The following is a 15,521-nucleotide window of genomic DNA, read 5'->3' on the forward strand; positions in this document are numbered from 1 at the left end:
GCAGTATTAAGAATGGAGACGAGCGCGTTCTGTAAGGTGGTCAGTGATAAGAGCAAATCAGAGGAAGGATCTCAACAGCAGTCCAAGTCACATGTTTTGAAGTCATCATCGGGTTATAACTCACATCGTCATTGGACTGATAATGAGAACAGAAAGGGTCACACAACGCCTTCTGCATCTATTCAAAAGAAAGAGGGCAATACTCAGACATCATCTTCTGAAATGCGTCCACGGATGAAACATTCTAAAGAAGAATTGGATCGAATGAGAAAGGAATTTATTTGCTTCAGATGCGGAGCGAATGGATGGACCAGAGCGCATAAATGTCCTAATAAAGAGTTGCGCATTATCACGGTGGTAAATGGGTTAGAGATGGAGGTGATTGACGAAGTCGACAACGAAGAAGAGGAAACGATAGTGTATACTCCAGCTCAACAACTCGCTATACTATCACTTAACTCGTTTTTGGGAATTCATTCTCCAAAGACGACAAAACTTTATGGGAAAATCAACAAAACTAACGTCATTGTTATGTTGGATAGTGGTGCTTCCCATAATTTCATAACACCTGATACGGTGCAGAGGCTCAAATTGAAAGTTTGTGCTGATCCGAGCCTCGACATTCTGCTAGGCAATGGAGTGACAGTCAAAGGCGCAGGGGTCTGCAAGTCTGTCACATTCAGTTTAGCGGATACCGAATTCATTTCGGATTTCATAGCTTTGGAATTGGGAATGGTTGATGTTATTTTAGGCATTCAGTGGCTGGAGACATTAGGAAAATGTGAGGTAGATTGGAAGGAGCAGGAACTGTCCTTTATGTATAACGATACTAAAGTGACATTGTTCGGAGATCCAAACCTGCATTGTTCCTCATTCTCTTTTAAGTCACTGTCTCCTATCTCTAATGCTGATACACGAGGAAGAGGAGCACTTGTGTTATCAGCAAGCGAGGTGACATCAAACATTCCAGAAATTCCGAGAAAGCTGCAGACATTGTTGGACAAGTTTGATCATGTATTCGCAATACCAACGGGTTTACCTCCTTTCCGTGGGTATGATCATTCCATTAACTTGCTTCCAGGAGTGTCTGCAATTTCTGTGCGTCCCTATCGATATCCACATTCCACAAAAGCAATCATGGAGAAGATGGTGGGAGATATGCTCGATGCAGGGATAATCAGAGTGAGTACAAGTCCCTTTTCAAGTCCTGTTCTGCTAGTCAAAAAGAAAGATGGCTCATGGCGTTTCTGTATAGACTACCGAGCAGTGAATAAGGTGACAGTACCAGACAAGTTCCCAATACCGGTGATTGATCAATTATTGGATGAACTACATGGAGCGACAGTCTTTTCGAAAATCGATTTACGCGCAGGTTATCACCAAATCCGTATGAAGGAAGCTGATATTGAAAAGACTGCATTCAGGACGGTAGAAGGCCACTACGAGTTCTTAGTTATGCCTTTCGGCCTGACGAACGCTCCGGCAACATTTCAGGCTTTGATGAACTCTATATTCAAACCATATCTCAGAGTGTTCATCTTGGTATTTTTCGATGACGTGTTGATCTATAGCCGTAATGAAGAAGATCATCTGAGGCATTTGCAGATCGTGTTGGAGATATTGGCTACACAGAAACTGTTTGCAAACTTGAAGAAATGTTCGTTTGGATTGTCTCAAGTTGAGTACTTGGGCCATATTATTTCCAAAAATGGTGTGGCAACAGATACAAACAAGACAGCGAGCATGCGAGAATGGCCAATTCCTAAAACGGTTAAGCAATTGCGTGGATTCTTGGGACTCACGGGTTATTACAGAAATTATGTGAAAGGGTATGGTATAATAGCTCGGCCCCTGACAAAGTTATTGAAAAAAGACAGTTTTGCGTGGTCCGGCGAAGCTCAAGCGGCATTTGAGAAATTAAAGTGTGCAATGGTGTCAGCTCCAGTTTTGGCATTACCAGACTTCACAAAACCGTTTATAATCGAGACAGATGCATCAGGCTTCGGTGTGGGGGCGGTGTTAATGCAGGACAAACGTCCACTGGCGTATTTTAGTCATGGTCTAACCGCAAGAGAGAGTTTGAAACCAGCATATGAACGTGAACTTATGGCAGTGGTTATGGCAGTGTTGAAATGGAAACACTACTTACTGGGCAGGAAGTTTGTAGTTCATACGGATCAGAGAAGTCTTAAGTACTTGCTGGAGCAAAAGGAAGTAAACATGGAATATCAGAAGTGGCTAACAAAGTTATTAGGGTACGACTTTGACATTGTTTACAAACCAGGGTGCGAGAATAAAGCTGCTGACGGGTTATCACGGATAGAAAGAGAAGAGTTGTTATTAAAGGGGGCTCAGTGTTTCGCATTAACAGTTCCGACAGTGATACAGTTGCAAGAAATATATAAGGAGATTGCTGAAGATGTGGAGTTACAGAGATTAACGACGTTGGTGAAGCGCGGAGAATTGTCAAATCCACATTATCGGGTGGTCGACGACAGGTTATGGTATAAACAGAGGCTGGTGTTACCGAAGTCGTCAACATCAATTCCACTGATATTGTTTGAATGTCATGATGGGAAGATCGGTGGTCACTCGGGAGTTCTAAAGACGGTGAAGAGAGTTCAAACGATGTTCCATTGGGAGGGCTTGTTTAAGGCAGTACAACAGTATGTATCTGAGTGTGGGGTGTGTCAAACTCACAAGTATTCAACATTGTCACCTGCAGGACTACTCCAACCGTTACCGATTCCAATGCGTATATGGGAGGATATTTCGATGGATTTTGTGGAAGGTTTACCGACATCACAGGGTTTTAATGTGATCATGGTTGTGGTGGATAGATTGAGTAAGTATAGTCATTTCATTGGCTTAAAACATCCGTTTACAGCAGTGGATGTGGCTTCGAAGTTCATGGCAGAAGTTGTACGACTACATGGGTTTCCGAAGACAGTGGTTTCAGACCGTGACAGAATTTTCTTGAGCAGTTTTTGGAAAGATTTGTTTCGTCTATCAGGCACTAAACTGAAGTATAGTACAGCGTTCCATCCGCAAACAGATGGTCAAACAGAGGTCCTTAACCGTTGTATGGAGACTTATCTTCGCTGCTTTGCTTCAGGACATCCGAAAACGTGGTATAAATTTTTGGCTTGGTCTGAACTTTGGTACAACACTTCGTATCACACGGCATTGAAGACAACACCATTTCACGTGGTTTATGGAAGAGAGCCTCCGAAATTAGTGCGTTTTGAAGAAGGATCGACTCAGAACTTTGATTTGGAAACGAATTTGCGAGAACGAGATGCGATGTTATCACAGATTAAACAACACTTGGCACGAGCTCAATCTATTATGAAGGCACAGGCGGATAAACATCGCAGAGATGTGCAGTTTTCAGTGGGTGATCTCGTCTATTTGAAGCTGAAACCATTCCGTCAAAATACTGTGGTTAGGCGTTATTGTCAGAAGCTTGCCGCCAAGTATTTTGGTCCCTATGAGATCACAGAACGCGTAGGCAAGGTGGCGTATCGGTTGAGACTTCCTCAGGAGTCTAAGATTCATCCTGTTTTTCATATTTCACAGTTAAAAGCCGCTTTGGGTCAGGATCATTTAGCCCAAACAGTACCTCCCGCGTGCACAGACTTGGAGAACGTAGTGATGGAACCAGCAGAGGTGTTAGCATCGCGGGTACGCGAGGATGGTAATGTTGAGCTGTTGGTACGTTGGCAGAACTCAGTGGATCATGAGAATTCTTGGATGCTTTTGGCGGAGTTTGAAGGCAATTTTCCGGATTACAAGCTTGAGGGCAAGCTTGCTCTCAATGGGGGGAGTATTGATAGGTTCAAGCATACTTATGAGAGGAGAAGGTTGAAGCAGAAGGAAGTGAAGAAGGGAGAGGAGTGACGGGAAAGGAAGAGTGAAGTGGTGGTTAACAAATAAAGTGGAGACACGTGTGAGATAGTAAAGGAAGTATAAATACTCGTATTGTTTCTGTTATACGGTTATCGTGGATTACAATTGTTAATCTTAGCATATGAGCTAGGTCTACTCAGGTGATGAGAGTAGAGTGATACTCAGGTGATAGAGTATCACGACGGTTGTAATTCTCGAATCTATTCATCAATATACATCGTTATTCAGTAGATCCGATCTTTGATCTTATCACACTTCTTTAAATGTGTAATAATAGTTTCGTTGTATAGTATGTTCTGTTTTTTTTTCTTTTTGCCTTTTCCAAGTTGGAAAGGACGATAGAAGAAAAATCCTATCGTGTAAGAACTACTACACATTTAAGTTAAGCATTCTTGGTCACTCATTTCAACCGTATAACAAATCATCTTTAATGTAAATAGTTTCTCGTGTAATTATTATATACCGACCTTAGAAGAAGAAAATCAAAGAAGTGAAAGAAGCAAAATGGTTTCTTCTTCTTCTTCTTTATCTGAGGTAAAGATTATCTCAGAATCCTTCGTTAAACCCAAAACCTTCCCTGAAAAATGGAAAGAGCCATACCATCTATCACTATTGGATCACTTCTTGCTCTCTTTGCATTACATCCAAAAGGGTCTTCTCTTTCTCAAACCATCAACACCATCTGAAGAATCTGATGATGCAATCAAACCACAAGACTTCATGGAGACTTTGCTGCAAAAGCTCAAAGACTCTCTAGCCACAACTCTTGTCCAATTCTATCCTCTAGCTGGTCGCCTTTCGACTTGGAAAACCGATGATGCAAGTTCCTATTCTGTGTTTGTGGATTGTAACAACAGTCCTGGAGCTGGATTTATCCATGCCAAATCTAATCTAAGTGTTGGAGATATTGTTGGTTCTAAATATGTTCCTTTGGTTGTTCAATCTTTCTTTGATCATCACAAAGCAGTGAGTGGTGAAGATCACACCATGAGTCTCTTATCAATAAAGGTACATTAGTTCTTTCTTGTGTTTTCAATGTAATTAACAAATGATAACGGCTTATAAAATTTTGCTTCGGTTCTGGTTCCGGGTACGGGTAAAATGCCTAAACAGGTTTATAGTGATAAAGACTAATGTGGTTGTTTGTTTGAGCTGTGTAGGTAACAGAACTTATAGATGGAGTATTCGTAGGACTGTCTATGAATCATGCACTTGGAGATGGAAGTTCCTTCTGGCAGTTCTTTAACTCTTTGTCCGAGATCTTCAACTCACAAGAAGAAACCATTAGTAACAAACTACTCTGTCTCAAGAATCCTCCAATCTTCCGTGAAGTGTCTGGTCCTATTTGCAGATTTCCCTTCACGCAACCTGATGATGAGTCCATTCATCGAACCGAACCTCCGGTCCTGAAGGAGAGAATGTTCCACTTCTCATCTGAAAAAATGAGATCACTGAAGTTAAAGGCTAATCAAGAGTGTGGTACAACAACAATCTCTTCTTTTCAGTCATTATCCGCATTTGTATGGAGAAGCATTACAAGAGCAAGGAGATTACCAAATGATCAAGAAACTACTTGCAGGCTTGCTGCAGGCAATAGATCAAGAATGGATCCACCATTGGCCAAGAACTACTTTGGTGTGTACATCTCTCTAGTGAAAACGACTGCTAAAGTAGGTAACCTCTTAGAGAATGAGTTTGGATGGGCTGCTTTGAAGTTGCATCAAGGTGTAGTTGAACACACTGACAAGAAGATCTCTTCAGACATGGAGCAATGGTTGAAGTCTCCTTCTAATAATCGATTTTTCGATACAAACGTAGTTCATATGGGAAGCTCACCATGGTTTAACAAGTATGGAAGTGAGTTTGGGATGGGGAAAGCGGTTGCGGTTAGAAGCGGTTATGGCAATAAGGTTGATGGGAAGGTATCAGCTTATCCGGGAAGAGAAGGTGGAGGAAGCATTGATTTGGAAGTGTGTCTTCTTCCAGAGTTTATGGAAGCTTTAGAATCAGATCAAGAGTTCATGTCCCTTGTCTCTTCTTCTTGATCCTGTTAGCTTCTGTTTGTTGTCTGATCTTTATTTTAAGTTACATTTCTTAGCATTACCATGAAACAGCCTTTAATTATTATAATAAGATCAATAAACTTCTCAAGAGTAAACAAAGAAAGAAGCAAAAAGAGACATTGAAAGAACCAAAAGAAGCAAAATGGTTTCTTCTTCTTCTTCATCATCTGAAGCAAAGATCATCTCCCAATGCTTTGTCAAACCCAAAACAGTATCTGAAACATCAAAAGATCCATACAATTTATCACCAATGGATCATGTGATGCTCTCATTCCAGTACATCCAAAAGGGTCTTCTCTTTCTCAAACCATCTGATGGTGCAATCAAACCACAAGACTTCATGGAGACTTTGCTGCAAAAGCTCAAAGACTCTCTAGCCACAGCACTTGTCCATTTCTATCTCCTCTCAGGTCGCCTCTCCACTTCGGTAACAGACGATGCAAGTTCATATTCAGTGTTTGTGGACTGTAATAACAGTTCTGGAGCTGGATTTATCCATGCCAAATCAGATCTAAGTGTGGGAGACATTGTTGGGTCCAAGTATGTTCCATTGGTTGTTCAATCTTTCTTTGATCATCACAATGAAGTGAAGGCCAAGGTCATACCATGAGTCTCTTATCAATCAAGGTACATGTACCTTAGATTCAAAGTAAGTTACATTATATATATATATCAAACTCATATAATATTTTTTCTAGTCCTATAGGTAACAGAGTTGGTAGATGGAGTTTTTGTAGGATTGTCTATGAATCATTCTATTGGAGATGGAGTTTCCTTCTGGCATTTCTTCAACTCTTTGTCTGAGATCTTCAGTTCTCAAGAAACCATTGACAATAACATCAAACTGTTTTGTCTCAAGAATCCTCCAATCTTGAGACAAGTGTCCACCGGTTCTGTTTACAGCCTTCCCTTCAGTGAATCTCCCAAGTCAAACCCTCAGTTCCAGACACAGGTTTTGCAGGAGAGGATGCTCCATTTCTCATCAGAAGCAGTGAGATCTTTGAAATCAAAGGCGAACCAAGAGTCCGGAACAACAACAATGATCTCTTCTTTGCAGTCTTTAACCGCATTTATATGGAGAAGCATTACAAGAGCAAGAAAGTTACAAAGTGATCAAGAAACCACTTGCAGGTTTGTTGCTGACAGTAGACCAAGAATGGTTCCACCACTGCCTATGAACTACTTTGGTGTGTACATCTCTCTAGTGAAAACGACTGCTAAAGTAGGTAACCTGTTGGAGAATGAGTTTGGATGGGCTGCTTCAAAGCTGCATCATGTTGTGGTTGAACACACTGGTGAAAAGATCTGTTCCGAGATGAAACGACGGTTCAATCCTCCTTATGCTTTGCCATCTGAGACGTTTTACGATCCGACCATTGTTCATATGGGAAACTCACCGAGGTATGACAACTACGGATGCCAGTTCGGGATGGGGAAAGCAGTTGCGGTTAGAAGCGGTTATAACGATAAGTATGATGGGAAGGTATCAGCTTATCCTGGAAGGGAAGGTGGAGGAAGCATTGATTTGGAAGTGTGTCTTCTTCCAGAGTTTATGGAAGCTTTGGAATCAGATCAGGAGTTCATGTCCCTTGTCTCTCCTTCTTCTTCTGATTGATACGTTCTTTGTCTGATCTTTGTTGGTCGTTATGATGGTTTGCAGACATGTTTCAACTACTGTGTTCGGTTCTCAATTTCAGAGTATTCAAGACAGAATAGAACACACTTTAAATCACGCTTAGCACCGTCACCTCTCAATAAAAAGGGCAAGAATCACTTTGCCATGTTATATGTATAACTATAAACACACATACAAGAGATACATACACACACATACACGCCTTCATGCCTATGTGTACATAAGAATTTTAGAGTCACAATAACACAGATTCTTAAGAGAGAGTGTTGTACAACAATGTTTCTTACACAAAACGTTGATCCTCATTCACCAATCCGACCTTCAGAAAGAATAAAAAAACTTTATGAGATCAGTGAAGCATCAATAGAGATTTTACCAGATCTATCATCTATATTCTGAATCAACTTACCAACTAAAGACAGTAGTACTCATTTATCAACGCCTACATCGAGTCCTTTAGAGCTGATCATCACATTCGAATCGATTTGCTTATCAAATTTCTTCTTTCTCCTCTCTTCAAATTCTTGGTATCCTTCCATCTATATACATTTACACCATTGTTATGTTCCCATTTCGAAGAGTTTTCTTTGAGGTTGCGGAAAAACAATAACTTACCAGCTGAAACTCATCCATGGAGATGGGATTGTTATGCAGAGAAAGATTTTGCAGACTCTTGCAATCTTTCAACAATCCGTCTGGAATCTGAAATAACACCGTAAATGTTAAGAGATTCACAGTAAAAACGATAGAAATGATTCAGTAAATCACATCTTAATTGCTCTACCTGCTTCACTTGATTATTGTCTAAGCAAAGAGACTTTAACTGAATCAGATTGCAGAGTGATGCAGGGAGCTCCTCAATGACGTTATCTGCAAGGCTATCCCAAATCACGATTAGGCTTTCGAGAAGAAACAACCACAAGAGCAAATAGATTCAATGAAACTAGAAACATACCATTAGCCTGTATTTCTTCTAAAGAGGCACAGCTCCCTACTGATTCTGGAAGTGATTTCAACCTGTTGTTCGAGACATTCAACAGCACTAGCTGCATTTGATAAGAGAGAGCCAATTAATCAGAGACCTTGAGCTATATACTTTGCAGGGTACATGAAGTCAAACGTACATTGCGCAAACTACCGATAGTATCAGGCAAGTATATCAGCATATTTCTTGATATTGACAGTTGCTCAAGCCTTATCAACTGACCCACTGCAAAAAAAAAAAAAATAATAATAAATACACAAAATCGTTTTAAGATAGATACATTGTAATAAAGAGAGCTCTTGTTGTTACATTCATCAGGCAAACAGCTAATGCGGTTTCCATCAAGCATCAAAACTTTGAGAGATTGAAGCTTCCCAAGGTTCCCGGGAAGACGCTCAATTAGATTATCAGCTATTAACTGCCAATAAGATTAAACTTTGAATCATCAACAGTTTCAGTAGATCAATGATAATAATGTACAAGAGATTCAAAAGTTGTCTCTCACCAGACGCTGCATATTGATTAACTTGCTAACTTCTGCAGGAACATCCGCTGCATAAATGGTGAAAAAAATAACAAAAGCCTTATCAACTACAACTCTGAAACACAATCAAAAAGATAAAAGACTTTTGGTGAAGAAGGACATACAGATCTTATTGTGTGTTAGATCAAGTGTTCGTACTGCTCTCTCCATTACAATCACTTCATCAGGAAATGTCTGCTCAACAAAAACCAAAGACATGATCAGCTAAATCCTGTCTAAAATCCCCAAACATAAACCCCTAAAAACAAAATCTTTATGCTGCTTTCATTAAAGTTTGTGACTTTTTTTATCTAACTAAACTCTCTCAATCATTTCATATGAACACACAGACAGATGCCAAAAACAATTCTATCAATCAATTCAGACATAATCAGCTAGTCCTGTCTAAAATCCCCAAAACATAAACTCTAAAAACAATATTTTAATGCTAAAATTCAAAAAGTTTGTGACTTTTCGTCTAATCAAACTCTCGCAATCATTCATACTAATACAAAATCAAATTTATCAATAGATTCTTTCGACGATTGTTACCTTCAATTTGGAGTCGCGAAGCCCAATAATGCCGGTGGATCGCCACCGTGCCATCCGGCTAGCCTTTGAACCTCCTCCTCCTGCTGTATTGCTCGCGCAACACCCCATCGTCGTGCTTCCGATTATTCGCCGATTCTAACGCAGTTGAATTGGTAAGATGATTACAAAGAGAAAAAAAAAACTAATATTGTAATGGAAAAATCTCGAAACCCAGAAAGTTTCAAAGGAATCGGATGAGCTCAAAGGGAGGATAGGAGATCGATTGGGTTAAAATTTTACGGATTTTTTAATCGAGGTTTTAGGTGACAGTCAAGGTCTCTCGTGGGTTATATATTAAAAATAAGCCAAGTTCGAGGACCGAAAAATAAATATAAATTGGAGAAAGTACACTAGTTGATTTTCTGTTACACCCACTTTACAGAGAGGTTTCTGGTTTACAAGATAACCGGTTAAATAATCACGGTTTGTATTAAACCGAATTGTACTATGTGATTAACGCTAATACAGTTTCAAGATGGCATGTATATAGAAGAGAAAAGACATTCTGGGAAAAAAAGATGATAGATAATTTAACAAGCTTTGTATCAGTTCCACACACGACTTTATGGCACAACACGTTGAGAACAGCCAAAATTCTTGGAACCAGGTTCCATTTTCTTTTTCTTTTTTTCCTAATTCCACACATAACCCGCTTTTTCATTATAAATACACACTTTAAAACTTCTATAAGACAGTGACTAGCCAATGATGGTTGATTGGTTGTTGAAGAGGGAAGGTTTCTTTTTCAAGTTAGCCGTAGAGCCATTTCTTGAAGCAGAGCTCGTTTCTGTGAAGCGTTGATCACTTCATTGGTTTCTGCATTTTCTAGAACATCTGTGATTATAGCCGCTGCGTGACCCAGTGGCTCCTCTGCCGCTCTCTTCAGCATGAAAGCCTGTTGCAAATGAAGATAAATGAGAAAAAAAACAAAGATCAGTTTCACACAAAACTAGAATCCTTAGTTAGGGAAGTGGAGTGAAAGACCTGGCCATGGTGCGATATGGTTAAGGTACAAGGTTGTTGAAACCAAGGTTCTCCATCGATTTGCACAGGCAACGGTGCACAGAGTTGTATCTTGACTGATTGCCCTTGAGCTAACCTTCTGGCACGGGATAACCCAACCTGATTATGTGGGGAGGAAAATAAACTGATGTTAGGTTTACAACATAGAACGCAATTAGAACCTGTAAGACGATCATTATCATTACCTGAAGTTTGCCAAGGTGCCATGTTCCAGATATACTCACGACTTCTACTATCTTGTCGTGCATGGATTGAGGATCGAAGTTTTCATATGTTTCATCTTCATTCTGCCACAAATCCACACCTCCCATGTAACTTCCGATGTTTGCAACAAGCACTCCTTCAGCATCCTTCAGAGATTTAGCAGAGATGTTACAACCTTAACTATCATTTGTTTTTTTTTTGTAAGGTGGTTACTGTGACTTACCTCAGGAACCTCGATTTCAACACCATCCACCTCAACACGAACTTGCCATGGGAAATCTTCGAACGTTCTGTCCATTATACTCCTTGCACCTTCTCTAGCATATAGAACTTTGTTCATAAACTGCACATAAAGAGCATTCAAATGTCAGTTTCAAAAACTAAGTATCAACAGTACAGCTTCTCTACAATAACGCCAGTTAAATAGTATGACTAAGGAGTCCTGAGGCTATATTAAAATTTCATCAATTCAGGTTTCTTTCGTCACCTGGCTATAAAATCTCTCTGGATTCTCCTCCCGTAGATTGTGAATATCAAGGGCAACCTTCGCATCACACCCAACACCTGTTAAGATTTGTAACGTAAGCCAAAATTTATAGGCTACAGGTTTCAGGACAGCAGTCAAATCATTTACAAGGATCAAAAATACACAATGGCCATGGTTCAAACTAGACCTCAGGCATGGAGTTATTAAACGAGAGACTATATCCTTCTACAATTTTAATTATAAAGATTCAAATGCAAATGGTTTTAACCCAAAGAAGTCCTGCTAAGAGTCTTTGCAAAAAACGAAGCTGCAAACAAGAGCAAAGGAGTCTGGAACTGACATCAGATAGGTTAACTAACCTATATAATTGTTCATATATTTTGGTGGCTGGAGCTGCTTTCCTTGCTGATTCAGAATCGATACTTTCCAACGATCAAGGACAGTGACTGCTGCATGTTCAATGTTCTGTAATACTGTAGATAAGCCTCCTTGTCTCTCGACAGAACCCAAACCACCACCCCAGTTCAATACCCGGGCTAGATCATTCCCAGTTCCAGCAGGCAGGATAGCCACCGCAGGAGGAGAGACAAAATTCTGTTTATCTATGGCATCTAATACCCAACCAGCAGTGCCATCTCCACCACAGACAAGAACTCTAAAGTGAGGAACCTTCCTGAAGAGGAACAGTCCCACTTCTGGTCCCTGCGCTGAACTCAATTCACAGACCTGCACGAAACAGCTCCATCAATAAACTTGAACACAATAACCAGTCAAAATGCATTGGAAAAGTCTACAGACATAACTGTGTGACTAGTTTACAAACCTGCACAGGATTTAGAAGAAGATTAAGGCGCTGACGAAGGGAATCACCTCGTTGAGCACCACTCTTTTTGTTAATGAAAACCAACAACGGTCTTGCATCAGAAGGCAAATCAGCTAGCTCATACTTAAGTTTCGACCTTAGTGCCTGATGTTCATCTTTCTGGCCAAAAGACCCGCTTCTTTTAACACTGGGCTTCTTCTCCAGCTTGCCATTGCTATCACTGTCCCCGTGAGAGGAACCTCCATTCATAACGCTCCCTGAATTTTCCAACACGGCATGGGTGCCATTAACAGCCGGACCAGTATCAGCTGTGCTTTCCGTCGATTCATCACAATTGCTACCACTATTACCCGAATCCACTGAAGTTTCATTTCCTTGCTTGTATCTTTTACTTTGACTCCTGATACTGGCACGGACGGTAGACGCAAGTTCATTTGCGCCATGCGTGATCGTGCTCAAAAACCCTCCAGATGGATTCCGAGCCAATTCCTTGACATAAAGAGGGCACAAAATTAACCTTCTAAGAGGGCCTAGATCACAAACGTCCCCTGTCTCACTCGACATATTACTGTGACAGTCAACATGGACAAGACGCTGACACCACAAGCAGCACCATATAGGCGAACCCCCAAGAAAGGAGCTACTACACGACTCGTCACAGTAGCTACAAAACGAAGAGTCATCAGTCTGATCAGCACCTTCCGTCCACCGCACCGCCCACTGGTGCACCACATGCTCATACCCAACCATGGAGACGCATTTGCAATCTTTAGGAGCACTTGACGAACAACTAAAATGCGCTGCTGCACCACAGATAGTACACCTGTGGACAAAAGTTTCAGAAGCTACAATCGTCTGCGACGGCGACATCGACTTCAAGCATACACAGCAGTTCAAGTTCTTGGCGCGAGATATAGAGTGAAGCTCCCAGCTATGTGGAGCAACGGGAGTCTTATGCCGCGCCTTTGGATTTTTCTTCGACCTGGCTATGGCTTTTGTCCAACTCAAGTTGATATTCCTTCTCCATTGGAAAGCAGTGTAGGCTATGGTGAGAATACCAACAAGAGCAGCAACAAAGCAAGAGAACATTACACCGCGAGACTCCACCATTTCAACTGGATTCTTGGAGAACATCCCCATTTCTCCATCGTCCTCCATCTATCTAACTTGCAACTCGAGACACGTGCCTGAAGTTGGAGCCAATCAGAAAGATTCTTGGCTTGGTCAGGTCCACACAGAGGAAATCAATATACTATACAGAGTCCATATCCTCATCATCCAGAGTACAATCACACTTTAACTATAGAAGACAAACTCCTCAGCCCTGTCAAGAAAAAACACGTGTCACTCAGCGAAACTTAAAAACAAATCACTTTCATAAGAGAATGAAAAAACACTATAAAACAAAAAAAAAAAAATACCAAATAAAATTGTTTGGTCATTAAAAATCAGCAAAGTTTCAAACTTTATTGATCGTACTTGACTCAGATTCAGTCTAAAATCAAACAGATGCAATTAAATAATCATACTTCGAATCCACCTTCCTACGAATTGTTCATGCTTAATACATCAATCTGCTCAATGCTCATGATCCTTCATACTCAATACAGCGACTCGAACTAAAAAACAAACCGTGATTCACAACAATCGCTAAAAAATCAATGAAAATCACAAAAGGGGATAAAATAGCAGGGAACCCTAACATCCAAACGCGACGGAGAAGAAGATGATCAGATGATAACGATAGAGATCGATCAAGCGAAAGGAGAGAACAAAAACAAACCCTAGAATCGACGCACCCAAGCACGAAGCTTTTCAGTCCACCGGAAAATTCCAAAATCCAAAATTTTTTCTTTTCTTTTTCGAAAGCAGATGCGCTTCGAGTTTATATATATTTTTAATTCGCTGGGTCTAAGTATTTATGAAAGTAGGCTTGGGCATTCGGATAATCGGTTCGGATCCGGGTCGGATTTTTCGGATTTTGAATATTTTAGAACTAAAGAAATTGGTATCATTCGGATAATTTAAAATTACGGTTCGGATACGGTTCGGATCCGGTTACATCCGTAGTAACCAAAATATTAACGGATTCGGTTCGGTTTTTTGAATATACTAAACCATTTAACCCGATAGAACCGAATTTAATTCAAAAGAACCAAAAATATTCTAAATATCTGAAAAAACATGAACAAGATAACTAAAATTACAATATAATAAAATAACATAACCATTTTAATATAACCAAAACAAAGTTAAGATGAAAACAAGCATAATAGATTACTAGGATTATCTTAATTAAGGTTTAATTCGGATCTTTCGGATATCCGTACGGATCCCGGATAATATCCGTATCCGATTCGGTACCCGACCAGATTTTAAACCTTATCCGACTGGATATTTTCCTATATCTGAATCCGATCCAAAATCTGATTTTTCTGGTAATTACCGGTTCGGATCTTCGGATCCGGGAAATATGTCTAGGTCGAAAGGTTGAAAGATTCTGAGCGAGAAAGAGGGTTATAATCTAACACACGGCGTGGCCACGTAGGATAAATGAATCTCGGATTCGGGATACCCACGTGTCCTACCACGTTTTTGTCGGCAAAGGGCCCAGGCCCATTACTGACGTGACACGATTTGGAATTACGCATGTATGAATGATATTGACCCACCCCAAAACAAAAGGATAAGTTGGATTCGTTTTATATCCTGTACTTTCCATAGTGTTCTTAATAGGAATAAACGTTTATAGTTAGTAGTGTGGTGACTATTTATATTTGATTGATTTCAAATAACTACAAAAAAAAAACGAAATGTGTTATTTTCATATCGTGTCTTGTTTTCGTAGTGTTCTTATTTGAATAATTTGTTTTTGTTGTGTTCTGTAGTGTTATGACGTATATGTTGATTGTTTTAACATACTACAAAAATAGCGTTCCAAAAAAAAAAACATACTACAAAAATAATAATGTTATTTTGTTTTAGACTGGCGTGTCACCTATCGTTTGATACGTAATTATGTGTATTTTGATTGTAGCAGGTGTCAACAGTTTCTACAACAGAATTTTGAAAATTGCTGCTACAAAAACTGAACATCATTGTAGGCTGGTATAATTTAGAAACTGGTATAAGTAACACATATGATATACTAGGGTTGGTCCGTGCTTCGCGCGGAATATGCTTTACGTGTGATGTATGTTACTATATAATTGAATATTTTGTTTGCGAGACTTTTGCAAGAGCTATGTATATTAATTTTTTTTCTTCATTACATTTT

The 15,521-nt window shown here is 40.0% G+C and overlaps 3 protein-coding genes and 1 pseudogene across 5 annotated transcripts; 2 read left to right on the top strand and 2 right to left on the bottom strand.

Annotated features, from left to right (window-relative positions):
- The first annotated feature begins 4,371 nt into the window (after positions 1-4,371).
- LOC106422599 (uncharacterized acetyltransferase At3g50280-like) lies at positions 4,372-6,055 on the top strand. The gene is made up of 2 exons (XM_013863379.3): positions 4,372-4,917; positions 5,070-6,055. The coding sequence occupies exons 1-2, from the start codon at positions 4,414-4,416 to the stop codon at positions 5,952-5,954; spliced, it is 1,389 nt and encodes a 462-aa protein (XP_013718833.1). The 5' UTR covers positions 4,372-4,413; the 3' UTR covers positions 5,955-6,055.
- A 17-nt stretch (positions 6,056-6,072) lies between these two features.
- Positions 6,073-7,928, top strand: LOC106380512 (annotated as a pseudogene).
- On the bottom strand, positions 7,702-9,970 carry LOC106380513 (plant intracellular Ras-group-related LRR protein 7). Its single transcript, XM_048746722.1, has 10 exons — positions 9,669-9,970; positions 9,242-9,311; positions 9,099-9,145; positions 8,903-9,011; positions 8,733-8,818; positions 8,564-8,654; positions 8,393-8,478; positions 8,224-8,310; positions 8,018-8,147; positions 7,702-7,927 (listed from the first exon to the last, which is right to left on the bottom strand). Exons 1-9 carry the CDS (start codon positions 9,774-9,776, stop codon positions 8,037-8,039), a joined length of 795 nt encoding a protein of 264 aa, XP_048602679.1. The 5' UTR covers positions 9,777-9,970; the 3' UTR covers positions 7,702-7,927; positions 8,018-8,036.
- Positions 9,971-10,210: 240 nt separating this feature from the next.
- On the bottom strand, positions 10,211-14,165 carry LOC106422770 (diacylglycerol kinase 1). 3 transcript variants are annotated; one of them, XM_013863564.3, is made up of 8 exons: positions 14,028-14,165; positions 12,245-13,568; positions 11,781-12,147; positions 11,422-11,498; positions 11,158-11,277; positions 10,916-11,080; positions 10,692-10,829; positions 10,211-10,602 (listed from the first exon to the last, which is right to left on the bottom strand). In XM_013863564.3, the coding sequence occupies exons 2-8, from the start codon at positions 13,400-13,402 to the stop codon at positions 10,453-10,455; spliced, it is 2,175 nt and encodes a 724-aa protein (XP_013719018.1). In that variant the 5' UTR covers positions 13,403-13,568; positions 14,028-14,165; the 3' UTR covers positions 10,211-10,452. The 3 variants fall into 3 exon arrangements, with proteins under 3 accessions (XP_013719018.1, XP_013719020.1, XP_013719019.1); XM_013863566.3 differs by having other exon boundaries at positions 14,044-14,103; XM_013863565.3 differs by lacking the exon at positions 14,028-14,165 and adding an exon at positions 13,774-13,879.
- Between the last annotated feature and the right edge of the window lie 1,356 nt (positions 14,166-15,521).

The sequence above is a fragment of the Brassica napus genome, chromosome C2 (genome assembly GCF_020379485.1).
Source record: "Brassica napus cultivar Da-Ae chromosome C2, Da-Ae, whole genome shotgun sequence".
NCBI lineage: Eukaryota > Viridiplantae > Streptophyta > Magnoliopsida > Brassicales > Brassicaceae > Brassica > Brassica napus.